Source organism: Drosophila albomicans, chromosome 2R, assembly GCF_009650485.2.
Source record: "Drosophila albomicans strain 15112-1751.03 chromosome 2R, ASM965048v2, whole genome shotgun sequence".
Taxonomy (NCBI): domain Eukaryota; kingdom Metazoa; phylum Arthropoda; class Insecta; order Diptera; family Drosophilidae; genus Drosophila; species Drosophila albomicans.
The window spans coordinates 16,599,631-16,613,990 of NC_047631.2; the positions used below are offsets into that span (position 1 = coordinate 16,599,631).

At 39.6% G+C, this 14,360-nt stretch overlaps 2 protein-coding genes across 9 annotated transcripts in view; both read left to right on the forward strand.

Moving 5' to 3' along the window:
- LOC117575836 (patj homolog) overlaps nucleotides 1–3,389 on the forward strand; it is a 28,925-nt gene extending 25,536 nt beyond the window's left edge. For all 4 annotated transcript variants that reach the window (XM_052006724.1, XM_034260242.2, XM_034260243.2 and 1 more), the window contains one exon: nucleotides 1,895–3,389. The gene's annotated coding sequence lies outside the window, so the exon portion shown is untranslated. The remainder of the gene's footprint in view (nucleotides 1–1,894) is intronic.
- The window catches only part of LOC117575839 (retinol dehydrogenase 13), a 46,760-nt gene that overhangs the window by 28,698 nt on the left and 3,702 nt on the right, over nucleotides 1–14,360 (forward strand). For 3 of the 5 annotated variants that reach the window (XM_052006728.1, XM_052006727.1, XM_052006730.1), the window contains exons 3-4: nucleotides 9,810–10,471; nucleotides 10,606–10,669. In XM_052006728.1, the coding sequence (XP_051862688.1) occupies nucleotides 9,810–10,471; nucleotides 10,606–10,669 (726 nt within the window). Of the gene's footprint in view, nucleotides 1–7,697; nucleotides 7,947–9,809; nucleotides 10,472–10,605; nucleotides 10,670–14,360 lie in introns of those variants that run through there. The other 2 variants (XM_052006729.1, XM_034260246.2) reach the window with 1 other exon arrangement.

Genomic DNA, 14,360 nt, shown 5'->3' on the forward strand with positions numbered 1-14,360 from the left:
TGCCCAAAAAGCCAAGCAACAGCAGTTACAAAAACCAAAAAACCGGCAAAAAGGCTAAAGGCAAAATACACCCCATTCGAGACACACACACACCCACACAGCCACACACACACACACACCGAGAAGTTGGCACACCCACATGCATACATACATGAAATTTCACACTCGCTGGGCGAAAGGGAAGCAAAAGTTGAGGGACAAATGCAAATACACAAACAATGACGGCGAGGGGCTACTAAGCCAAGCTAAGAAGGTTTTGGTAAACAAATACATACACAAACAGCCACACATACACACACACACACATACACATGCAGAGAACATTGTTGTTGGCGCTGCCAGTTGGGGACATTCATAGTTAAAATTTGGAGAGACAGCGTCGAGAGATTTGGCAAACAGCAGCAGTGGCTTCTGCCCCCTTTTAGCCCCGATGCCCGCTGTCCATCGCACGTTGTGGATCCTGTTGCGTTAATCAAGGTTCATACAAACGCCAACAAAAACAACAACGACAATGGCAACAGCAACAATGTAAAGTAAGCACGTGCCAAAATGGTCAGCATATACATATGTACTTATACACAAGTAGGCTCTGAACAAAACGCATACTCTATCTTTAGATCGACTAATTAAGGCACTTGGAAGCACTAAAAGCTGAATTAATTTTTATTATAATTGTTTCTAATGAAAGAAATTAAAATCTAAAAAATAGATAACAGTCAATTGTTAAGATTTTTAATTGAAATTTATTCCTTAAAAAAAAGTTTTTAATTCCAGTTTTGTTTGTCTAAATTTTCGTAGCATACTTTCGGGAGTCGTTAGCAATTAATTGTAATCAGCAAAAAGGGCGAGGTTTTTTTTCACACTCGCCTACTTTGAATTTTATTTCAGTATCAAATTTGCAGCTGTGAATAAATTATCTTTTGAGAATGTTAAGCTCCCTTTTTAATAAAAAATCACTGTTTTAAATTGGATGGCTGACGTTAAAATATTGAATTAGTTCTCACAAAAAAAAAAACAGAATACATAAATGGAACATCAATACGATACAGCTGCTCATTCGCACCAGGCTAAAAGAGTTTTTGCCCGAAAGGCCATCTATTTTGATAGAGTATATGTAGAGTATGTCTATTAAAATCGATTGATTTGTTGATGGTTATGGCCATTGTTGGTGCACTGCCCCGTATATTACACATTGTGGATTAATGGGGCCTCGTTAAGGTAATAACAAATAACTGAATGGCACATTATGCAGAATGGGCCCAACGAAAGCTGGCTTAAAGGGCTAATGGCTAATAAGTATATTATGTGCGGGGCCAACTTGTAAGATAAAATAAATGCGAATACATACCGTATTATATACACTTAAATGAAATTTACTTGTTTGAGCTAATTATAAGCTCAAGCATCTTCATAAATTAACTAATTAATAGCAGTATTTTGATGTTGCATCTCGCTTTTTCTTTCTTCGCAAATGTTTATCAATTATTAAGTATTATTATGAAGTGCTACTCGAAATGATGAAAAGAAATACCCATCCATTAGAGCAATTTAACAATGAGTTCTTGTGAGGTACAGAAATGTATTGAATGAATTTAACTGAATTAAATGGCCAATGATTTTGCATATTCAATGTTGATACAAATCGCAAACGAATTCATTGCTCTGTCCATGCAAAATAGCAATTTATGGATTACATTTTGAACTCGTGGCATGCATGTGGTATGCAATATTTTTCGGTGACACCGAAAGCCACTAGGGAATCGCAAAAATGGAATGTTAGCTATCAATTGGCTGTTGAATGATTTAGCATGCACATCTATCTGTATATATTATACCCACATTGGAAAGCCGCTAATCGAATTTTCATATTTGCCAAAACCATATATATTTGCAGATTATATGATGACCCTCATATCGGCCACTTGAAAGCAGCGAATAACTCGACAGCGACAAACCAACTAAACACAGCTAAAACACCAAAAATGCCAGCAGCATAACCAGAACCAGCAACAGCAACCAGAAACAGAACCAGAACCAGAAATGGCTGCAGTCTAATTCAGCGGAACTGAAAATGGGACAATTTGTATATAGATAGATAAACCACACACACAACATGGATGTAGCATTAAAATTACACACACACACACACACAACAAATAGGGATACACGTATTTTACCCCTTATACAGACCATATAACATAACGTAGTTAAATCTAATAGATCTGACAGTGCTGACGTGTTATTGATTGCAATGCAAACACATAAAGGATACGCATAACTACCATATAAATTAAATGCTACGTAACATATATAGATAGTTCTCTCATATTTGGCACATTGCGAGCTCAGAGATTCCAAAATATTTATAACACAAATTGCAATATCAATAAATACATTTTTAATAACTGTCGTCGTCAGCTGTCAACGGCATCAAAATGTTGTCGAACAAATTTCAAAGTAACACTCACAAAGCAAAAGCAAATGGAAAAAAGCAAAAACCAAAAACAAAAATAATAGTTATAATAATAATTGGAAAATTGCATAACAGCTCTTTCTCTGTATCAATCTCTCTCGAAATATTGTAGTTTGCAAATAGTGCTCTCGAATAGTTTTCACCATTTTTTTCGCAATTGTAAATATTTAAAAGGGAGTTTTTTGTTGATTGCATCTTTCTTATTTTGTAGTATTGGGAAGGGGTTTAAGATTCATTGCCTTGGCGGGGAGGGAGCAGGGAGGTCGATCCTCCCGACAATAGCATTTAAGTAGGCAGCAAAAACATGAAACTAAATAAAAAATGAAAAATTTAACAATTGTAAATTATCTAATGTTAGCGCAAAACGGAATCGAAAGATGTATGTATTCAAATTTAAAAGGAGTAAACCAAAAATATAATAGAAAAAATTCTATGCTTATATATATGAAAATTTATATATATACACTCACAACACAATTGACCAAACAAAAGTTAAACTTTATATTTAGAAACTTAAATGAACATACTTTCAAATAGCTGCAACTAAATGAAAGCCAACTGAATAGAGACTTGTTCAAACCAAAAAAAAAAAAAAGCAGTTCGCATCTTCTAGCATAATGTCATTTCGAATCTAATATGCATTTGGTCTTAATAATCACATCTATTCACTCTCGTACTACGATAGCACACTTCGATATCAAGCAGTTCTTAAAGCTTCGCTCATTATTCGATAAAGCAAAATTAGCAGAATGCTTGTTAGTGATACTAATTTTAAAAAGAAATACCCAGATAATGTTACTTTGTTTAGCGATTACTCGACGATGTGTTCTTTAAAGTATTTCAATTTGCAATAAAAACAAAAGACAGAAGTAAAACCGAAGCCAAAAGCATTTTTACATAATTTATGTGTAGTAATCAATATGTAGTGGTCGCTTGGACCGCCAACATTTATTTGGTGGGCCTAAAAGTAGGCAAAGGTTTTTTTTTGCCAAGTAGGAAAAATGCCAGCGCCACGGCACTAGAAAATAGTAGTTAATGTAATATATTTATTAAAGTTATGTTTATGTATGTTAATAATCTAATTTTTGTTAGTTAAATGTTAAATGTATAATAATTGTTTAATGTTAGTAGAAACTTTTAGGATAATTGTATTTTGTTGGCACAAATTTATTAGCGCCATCTGTGTGTGGGGCTTGGCAACAACAAAAAGATTTTTGCGATAGACGCATCTTGAGGCAGTGAATGTCAAAGAATGGGAAGTTAAGAATGCATCAAAGATTAACGCCCTATTGACAAGCCAGTTTTTTTCTCATTCGTGCTGGTCATGCAATCTCAAAAAGGCATTTTCTGAATTGGTTGTGACAAGTCGCACCAGGAAAAATACATATATAAATTGAGAATTAAGTGCGACGGTCATAAATATTCAGCCAACAGACATATTCAGTTAAATAAAAGTGCATAGTGCGAATAGAGAAAGTGTGTGAAAACACCCCTTTTTTTTCGGTCAGCTGCCGATAGCCAACAGGCGGGAACAAAATTTGGAGATTTTCTGGTGCCGTCCAAAAAGGCAGGACGGCACGTAGTTCCATATTGTACTTTTGGATGTTGTTGGTGCTTACGAAGTTAAGCCACCAAGCAAAGCTCATCCACTCCGCTTCGACAGCCGGCAGTACAAAGCTTGTACTAAAGCTTTGAAAGCTTCTGCACGTCTGCTGCGAAAGCTGCAGCAGATCAGCTGATAGCTGCAAGCGGGAGTCAGCACTGCAATTGGGCACAAATTTGGAGGAGCGATTTACAGCCCTACCGCACCGCCGCCCCCGCAATTTGGATTGGGAGTTGTCCCTAAGAGGGAAAGCAAGGAGAACGGCAACATTACCCCAGATGTGGTATATGCGCCAGTGACCGTGCGACCACCAGAGGAAATGTCTCCGAAGATGATCGTGCCATAGATGATTGTGTTGTTCAGTATTTGTATTTCGCCATTGTTTTATTTTGGGCCTTCTGCCACTTAGTTAGTGCTTCTCCGTAATATATTTGTTTCATTTGAAGTCTTGTTTGCGTTCATACATATATGTTGAATGGAAGAAAAACTGTGATGTAAATTTACATATGATTTCGTTGTATAATACACTATGTATCAAATGTAAATGAAGTTCATTAGTTACCATAAGTCGTTCTACATATGTCTTGTTCGTAAATACTTTTGTTTTCTGTCATAAATTTGCAATTTTAAAATTACATTTATAATTGTTTGCAAAGTAAACAATGGAACATCTGGCATAAAAGCTCAGATCAACATTTGAGTAGAAAGCTTTTGGTTAGGGCTTTAAATTTTTTTGTTCCACAGCTGCAACCACAACAACATAACAACACACACACACATATCACCGGCTGTGAAAGATCTTTCGTCGCTGGAGAATGCTGTAAGTGAGCTTTTTTGTTTATATCTACGTAGCTTTTTTTTCTCGTATTGTTCGCTACCGAGCTTTTTTGTGTATTGCATCTGTTGAATGCAAAGGTTAAAGACCAAACCAAGTTTATCTTTATTTGTTTTGCTGGCAGCTTCATTTCGCTGCGCCTGAGAAACCTTAAGTTTCTTAAGGCTGGGCTTTTGCCGATGGTCCATTGCCATATAAAGATATGGATTCCTAATTAAATAGTTTTATAGTGTATAAAAACTATCTATTATTAGCGATCCATATACAAATTGCAATACGAAATATTGGCTAACTATTTCTATTAATTATATTTATTTCTATATATCTATTTATTTAGTTTTTAAGTATTTATGAAATAGATTTAAATTAGCTTTAATATTTCAACGTCTTTATTTCATATTCCGTCCATGTTATCTTTTGTTTATTTGCCTTTTCTTTATGTTTCTTAATTTAAATAAATTTGTTATAATGTTTAGTATGTGCGAGTAAGTTTGCAAATTTGGAACCATGCAGCATTTGTATGGGGAGGGTTGAGTAACGAGGAGCTTCTCTAAGGGATCCTGTCATTTAAATTGATTTTTCCATTGGCTTTGCAGGATCATGGTAGAGTGGGCGTCTGCACCAATGAGTGCAACGTAAAGGAGAAGTGCTCCAAGTCGAAGGTAGATCCCTAACTTGTCTTTCATCCAGTTTCCTTCTAACTCTTTACCTCTTTTGTTTACTGTCCTTGTATGTCTTTCCCCGATTTTCCCTTTCCTTAAGTACGCGAATTTATTAATAATGTAATTAATCTACGGAAGCATGTAACGGAAAGGATTTTTCCCCTTTAGCCCACTCCCAGCCGACCAGACAACAGCCGTAGCGATCGCGTACACCTTTCGTATCGTTACAAGTACACCAGCTTCTAAAACGAACAAGCTTCGTTACACGTTACAAATATTTGGCAGAAAGTTAATATGCCTTATATATACTATATAGTATCTACTACTACAAGGATATGCGCTGCAACAGCTGCAAGTTATCTCACATGATTGAATGCATGTAGTATCTGTTATGGCAAATTAAAATATTGTGCTGAACACATCAGATATAATTAAGTACTTAAATGCGAGCACATATGCGACGAGGGTATGTGTGGTGAATTGTGTTATTTGAGTTATTGAATATTTTTGCTTGTTAAGCTAAGCATGTTATCAAATTAAATCAAATCAGATCAAATTCATTTTGATTCAGTGATTGTAAATAAGCCGAACTACTCAGCATTCGAAAATATATATACATAGAGAATATAAATATCAACTAAAGCAAACTAAAAACATTAACTACACACACACTCACACACAGATGCACATAAACAATACTTCGTTTATAAGCAACGCATAACTAAACAAGTTCCAAGCAAGTCATACAAATATTCCCACAAGCTCACACACACACACACGCATACACAACACACACACACACATCTCATCATATCAGATCACATCGCATGGCATCGCATCGAACATCGCACATCAATGCAGTATATCCAAAAACAATTTAGCAATTAGCATTAAATATTAATGAACTGTCTGAGCAAAAGCAAACTAACTAAAGCGAATGACTAAGCTAAAGAGAAAGCAACAAACCACTAAACGAAACCGAAATGCAGCGCAAAACAAATATAAATTAAACAAACAAAACAAAGAAATCAATAGGCGCCATCAGCTATACGAGTATGTAAAATGAACAAAATGTTAAATTAAAGAGAAAACCAAAAATAAAAAACAAACAAGAAATATTTAAAATTCTATCTTCTCATGTTATTTCATTTTATGCTGGTCGAGTTCGAATTCCGTGTTCTATTCTCCGAGTTGAGAGTTGAGAGTTGCATGCGTCTCACGCTCCTTCAGTTTGAATTGCAGTCAGTCAATTGGGAAACCGGAAATGGAAATGCTTGATGCGCACAACTGCAGCTGCTGGGCAGTGATTTAATGGTCTCTCTCTCTCTCTCGCTCTCTCTCTCTCTCTCTCTCTCTCGCTCGTTATAGGGGTCAGCAAGTAAATAAGTAAACACAAGTACTTCGAGCACATAGATTAAATTTAATTGGAGTAACAAAGGGTGCACTTCCATCACCAGACTTTAGTCAGCAAATGGGTTAATTATGTGCTACATTTAATGCACCAAACTAAGTGAAGTGATTCAATAATTTTAGCATCTAAGCTGCTTTCCCAGCATCGATATCAATTTCAAAAGCCACACGCACTCAGAAAGCTGAGGCAGCTGTTAAATGTAATTAAAACTGGTATCCCGCAAAATGAATTAAATAAATTGAATTAGCCAAACGGACGCGAAAAATATGCAAAACTGAATGCGTGAAACCGGCAAAACAGCGAGAGAAATAAATAAATTAAAACCCCCAAATGAAATATGAAAAAAGCGCGTGCTGTTTTTTCTTTTTTATTCTATCGCAGCCTGGCCACATTTGCACCTAACCTAAAAAGCAGAAAAAAAAGAAGCGGCGACAGGTGCTTAACAAGCCTGGGACTCTATGTGTTGCCATCTCTGTCTAACGCTCATTGAAATGCCGCGCAACAAGCATTTATGTAAATTGAAAATATGCTGGAACGGGGCAGCCATTTAAATTCAATTGTCGGCCACATCTTGTGTCGCCATGGAAATCCGAGTGTATGAGTGTACCCAGAGTTTTACAGATTGAGCAGCGCGGTAGAGAGGAAGAGGCAGAGTGCTGGGTACACGCAATGAGAATTTATATTTATTATTATGATTACAGTTCAGTCCGAGATCGCGGGTCGTGCAGAGAGCGTGGTGTGCAGCCACAGCGAATTTCCATTCACATTCGAATTCGTATATCAACAAGCAAGTGACAGTCTTGGAATTGCACACACACACACACACACGCACACACAACAACACGCGTAAATTTATACGTCATCATGGAACGCCTGCTGACCATATTTGAGAATGCTGATCCCTTCTCAACCTGGTGGCCCACAATAGCCGCCGTTGCTGTTGGCATTGTGATTACTGTGCGGTAAGTCGTGATGAAAGAGAGTAAGCGAGAGAGAGCAAGAGAGGGGGCAACTCATACATTTTCATGAGGAAACTACGGAAAAGCGTAGCACTAACGATAAGATGTGGACACTCCGGCAGACGCTGCAAACTTTCGCCGGACACGTCTCTACGTTATACATAGTATATATATGGACATGCTCATACTCGTATATATAAATGTCGCGCCAAAGTAAAAACTCGCTTTATTCGAAACTTTTTAAGTGGATTTCATAAAGAGGGCGAAGACTTCTCCGCCCTCATCCTCCCCTCCTCAACTTTACTGCTTACTGTTTTCTCTGTTCTCTTCAGCAGCGACCCCCAACTGTGTGCGGCTGAGCGCTTGGATAATATGTAATATCCAAAGATTATTTTTGCGCGTTGCGCTTTGAGCATCACGGTTTTTGTGGCCTGCGACAGTTGCAGGTGCAGAAGCGGGGCTCCGGAAATGTAGGTGGAGGGTGCGAAGGGAGGGCGTGGCCAAGGTGGCAATGAGCAATGTTCTGCTGCAATTGCAATATGAAGCGAAAGTGGAAAACTGACAACTGCGGCAAGTGCCAGAGAAGCTGCTGCAAATATTTTGTAAAGTGGATTTTCTCAAGTTGGCTAAAAGTAAATGAATTCGGAAATGTTTGCTAGCAAATCGCTAGCAAGCACTCTCCACAAGCCAAAGTGCCAAATAAGTGTCAGCCAATGAAGTGGAAGGTCATAAATGTGCCATCTTCGCCAAAAACTTACTCAAGCAATCTACCAAATTAACTTCATATCATTTGATAAGTGCGCGCAACTATCGCAAAAGAACCAGACAGAAATTGCATTTTAGCTATAATTGAATTTTGGGAATTTGTTGTTAAAATTGTAGAGCACATATTATTGAAGAAAAAGTTGATATGTTATATTGTAAAGTTTGAAAAGTTTTCAATAGGCTTAATTTTTGAGTTTGATAATTATTGTCAAAGTTGTAGAGTAAATATTAGGAAAAGAAAATAATTTTTATAGTATGTAGTGAAATACCAATTTTCGAGTCAAACTTAAGATAATAAAGTTTTCAACTTAACAAATTTAAAATAGTACTTGCTACACTTTTGATTTTAGATATATTTTTGAAGTTATAGAGCAATCTAATTAAATACAATAGACTACAGTTTATGCAGCGAATTTTGATTTATTTATTTAATGGTTGTTAAAGTTTGATTAGTCTTCAAAATAAACTAGTCTCGACTTCGTAAATTAAAATTTTTTACTTATTTTACCCTAGAATAGTAGCTGTAGCTTCTGTCCAAACTATTCAATAAATTGTCAGTCGAAGTGGAATTCTCTGTTGAAATCAAAGTCTGAGTTTTAAAGCGAATTTTATGTAAGTTTTTATAGATTTACTTCCCACCCATATTATTAATTTACAAAATCATCATAATATTTGACCAATGCTTCCTATTAGCATTATAATTATTATAATTTACTAATGCTCCCTATTAATTATGATTTATTTCAAATACTGCAAAAAATTAAGCTGACGACTAATCATAAAATTACCATCTAGTTTATTAGAATTCATTTGGTGCTCCATTTAATATTTAAAACAGTTGCGTGATTGTGCCTTTAAATTCGCAATTGTCAAGCTCATTCATATCCATAATTATTCGTCTGCTTATGCTAATCAGCCAACCGATTTCATTGACGCCTGTCAATGAGCCCGACAACGCTCCAGGCCACATGATGGTTACACATCATTAGGCGCCACGCCCACGTCTCTCTCTCTCTCTCTCTCTCTCTTCTTCTCTGTCTCTCACTTTCTCCTTCTCTCCCTCTTTATACTCGCTCAATTTTGCATTTGCCCGCATTGCAGCACGATAATGAGCGGCCAGCGCTGTCCCAACGATAATCAAATCAAGAAGCAAATTGTCGTAGTTACTGGCGGCAACAGCGGCATTGGCTTCGAGATAGCCAAAGCGCTGGGGGGACGTGGTGCTCGCATTATCCTTGCCTGTCGCAACCTCACAGCCGGCGAACGCGCTGCAGCCATCATCAAGCGTGAGCTCGGCTGCCACACTCCACTCGCCACTGCCGCCGACGGCGGTGACAACATAAATCCGGCGGAGCGTTACTTCGTCGAGGCACGGCACTTGGATCTCAGCTCCTTTCGCAGTGTGCATCAGTTTGCCGCGAGGCTGATGTCGGAGTTTGAGCACATCGATGTGCTGGTGAACAATGCGGGCCTGGTGTTTGGCGACACTCGAGTGCCGACGCCGGATGGCTTCGAGCAGCACAGTCAGGTGAACTATTTGGCACCGTTTCTGCTGACGCAGCTGTTGCTGCCACATCTGAAGAGGGCCGAACAGGGCCGGATTGTGTTTGTATCGGCGCACGCCCATCAAGCGGCCAAAATCGATTTCGATGATCCGCTGAATGTGGGCACCTATGCGATGAAATTCCATGCACGCGATGCCTTCGCCCACTCCAAATTGGCCGTCATTTTGGCCACACGCTGGCTGGCCAAAGTGCTCAAAGGTAAGTGAAGTGAAGTGAAAGGTGGCTGGGGATCAGTTGAAAATTGAAAAGTTTTTTGGCTTGTTAAATTATTGAATTCGTTCGTCTATATTTAATAGTGCTTGTTTCCTTACTTACACTTGATTTCCCCGCAGATACCTCGGTCACGGTCAATTGCTGTACGCCGGGTCTGGTGAGAGGAACTCGGCACCTGCGCAAGTAAGTATTAAGTAACGAGACCAATTGCAAATCCGCAAGCTAGCAAACTAGAATTGAAATCACAACTCACAGATACAGTCAAAAGCCGCAAAAACCGAAAAACCCAAAAGTTGCACTCAGTCCTAAGTGCAACTGCAACGAAGGCAACGGCAACTAAATTTTTAAGCTCATTTCGCGACCGCGCAAAAACTTTTGCACTTTCATTTGGCTTAACGTGCTCCAGCGGTGTGCGGTAGGGGTTGGAAGGGGCGTGGTTGCGGTCAGTGGGTAGAGTGGGCGTGGTCGTGGTCGTGGGAGTGGGTCAGTAAGCGGGTCACGTGGCTGCCATCAAAAGTGGCCCAAGTAGCAAAGTCGCCACTTGGCAGCGCATCAAGGTATCATCATCAAATGCCGAAGGCCAAATGCTAATGTAATTAAAGATTTCAACAGGAAAATGAAATGCTTCTTTCTCAGCGCCGATTGACCCAAGACCTCAAGGCTTTGCTGCATTGCCTTAATTATGATGCTGCATGTTGTAAGGCCTGATTACAGGCGTAAAACTTTAGGCAACACTCTCGGCGCAAGCAAGAAATATTCCCTTATAATTAACTCGTAATTAATTCGCATTATTCTAAGAACATTTATCTTAAATACGCTCATGTCCGAAACATTTTGGTTTATTGTTTTTTTGTTTTGGGAAAAACTCTTATCGCGAGCATGTATTAAAGTGCTTTTGAATTGTACTTTTGTTGGTCATCTTTTGCTTTTGCTTTCGCTCTCTCTCTGTCTCTGTCTCACTCTGAGCTGGCAAATGCCGCAATCGCTATGAAAGGTTCCAACATTGTGCAAACAAAACTGAAATCCATTAGGATGCCTGTCAAGGACAGCAACAGCAACAGCGACAGTAGAGCGAGAGCGAGAGATTGTAAGTTGGAATAGGATAAAAAATAGAAAAAAGAAGCGAGCATGATGACATGGGCTTAAAGCCTGTGCATGCAAATTGGCTGTCAGCGCATAGCCTTTGTTTCCCCTCTGGCCAACTATATAGTATAGTAAAGTATAGAACAAAAAAAAAGACAGAACTAAATTTGCACAATACACAGAAAAGGACGTGCAAACACGACAAACAGTTGCAAATTGCGGCAGAACAAAATGACTACAAGTTGCAACTGCAACAGCAACAGCAGCAAAAGCAAAAGCAGGAGCTGTAAGCAACTTACGAGTGCTCAGAATGACAGGACCGCCCCTTCAGCATCGTCTGCGTAGATAATCGAGCATCGAGTGCCACTTGCAACACACACGCGCTCACACACACACACAATGTGCGGCTGCTGCAACAAATGTGAAACGCTGTAATTAAAATGCCAAGCACGAGACACGATACGTTCCGCAAGTGTAAACACGAGAGCAGCATCAGCAGCAGTAACAGCAGCAGCAGCACTTAACAATTGCCTATTTTTTCTAACATGGGGCCAAGTTGGGTCCTAAACTTTGTCGCAAGTCGCAAATCGTGGTGCAGTTTTGAGTTATTGCCCAGCCGCGCACAGCTGACAGTTGTTGCCAGCTGCTGTTGTTGATGTCCTTGTTGCGCCAGCGAAGCAAGTTCAAATGACAAGCCCACATCGTCAACGCCTTCGCCACCCGACTGTCGAATGATGAGTGCGAAGTTAATGCAAGATTTATTGATGCCTCAGATTTGTGTTTTTGGACAATCACACAATTGTGCAACTTTCTTTGGCAGTTATAAATTAGTTGCGCCTCGCCCGACACCAAAAGCTCATTTTTCACGCAATGAAGTCGTCCACGAAATGCCAAAATGCTAATCCGCTGAAGCATATAGTCAGAGAGAGAGTGTGTCAACAGAGAAATATGAAGACAAATGAAATGCCTCAAAAACTTTTACATTGCCGTAATATTTAATTCAAGTTTTCAGCAGTTTAAGCTGCGCATAGAAATAATTACGCATACGCCATGTACAACACTTGCTTAAGCTGCTGTGTGAAATCTAACAGCTGTTAAGTTGCCAGCTCTTTAAGAGGCGTTTTTGCAGCTTAGATTATTTGGGATTTTACAGAGTTTACATATAAACAAATGAGCGTCTGCTGTTGACATGCGATTGCTTAACAAGTTTACAACTACAACGTATGATGAACAAATGTTATTGAAGCATACTCAGGCCAGGTATGTAGTTTGTGCAATGGCACGCACCACAAATTACACAATTCAATGGCAATAATTGAAATATAGTCGAGCGAAATGACATGCCATATGGCAGGCTGGCTGGCTGGCAGGCAGTCAGGCGAGTTCAATATGCTGCCAGGACAACTGGACAGCGTACGAAAAGTTGAGCTGTCAGAAGCCACAAAAGCATAATCCATCATAGACACGAAATTGTAATGTCTACACATGTTTGAAATGCTATCCAGCTGGCAGTTGGCCATGCCACCAAGCCTTGCCATGGCCAATGGCAGGTACCATAACCATAACGGAACGATAACCAGGTCGAAGCAGAAGAAAAGAGAAACAACATTGTTAACATGCGTCATTACAATTTGCAAAATGACATAAGAGCTGAGCTAAATGCTACACGCCAAGAAACTGGCTAATTATTTCATACAACATATGTCTGAGCTACACAACACGTTCAACACAACTAAATTTTCTCGCAGTGTTGCAATGTTGCACACGGGGCGAAACAATGAAAGAAAAGAAATCAAATGCCGGGGCAAGCGTACAAATCATTTGGACATAAAACGCAGCACCTTGACAGCCAGACGCTGTGGTTTGAGGCAGAAAGAGAAAGAGAGAGATAGAGAGAGAGCAAAAGCGGCAATAGGCACGTGGCACGTGACCCGGGCGCAACGCCAAGAACAACAGAACACACTCACACACACACTTAGACACACTCACACATAGAGCGGGTAACTGCTTCGGGCTGCGGCAATAAAACAGCAAATGAACAGCGGAAGTAACATCAAGTGGACTTGTATGTTAGGGCCTATAGTTCACCTCCAACTACAGAGATACTACATATGTATGTAATATGTACGTGTGTGTGTGTGTGTTATACATACACATTGATAGCTGTACCTTGCATGCATTTACTTCCTGTCCATTGGCTGCCTGCACTCAGTCAAGCGCTTCTTCAGGCTCAGGCTGAAGCTCTCAGGCAGCTCGTCCCATTTCTTGTCGGCGTTTTTCAACTTTTTCTGTACATGTTTTGCTTCTCCAAGTAGATTTTGCTATTTACAGACTTTGTAGCGCCAAATTGAACTTTTGTTATACTTCAAACATACCCACACACATACAGACAGACATACACCCCCTGCATAGAAGAGCAGCTGTGGAGATAACTCTTTGACTTTCGTTGCTTTTACGGCTCGTTGCTGGCAGGCGGCTGGCAGAGTCGTATCTGCTGAAACAGCTGTCAGCTGTATGTGCTGCACTTTTCCCATGTTTGTCCTCTTTTTAGCCACCCAGCCATCAACCACCTCTTAACTCCCACCTCCCCCCATCACCAACGCCCGCTTCGACATGCTTGTCGTATACAGTTCAGTTGTTCACCAGCATCCTTTTTCTCCTGCGGTCAAGGCGCTTGGCAGTTGCCAGTTGCTAGGAGAGAGACAGAGAGCGAGAGCTAACAACACGCTGCTGCTGCCTGTCAGTCAACCAGTCATTCAGCCAGATTCTTGCTGTTATTTATTGAGCGGCA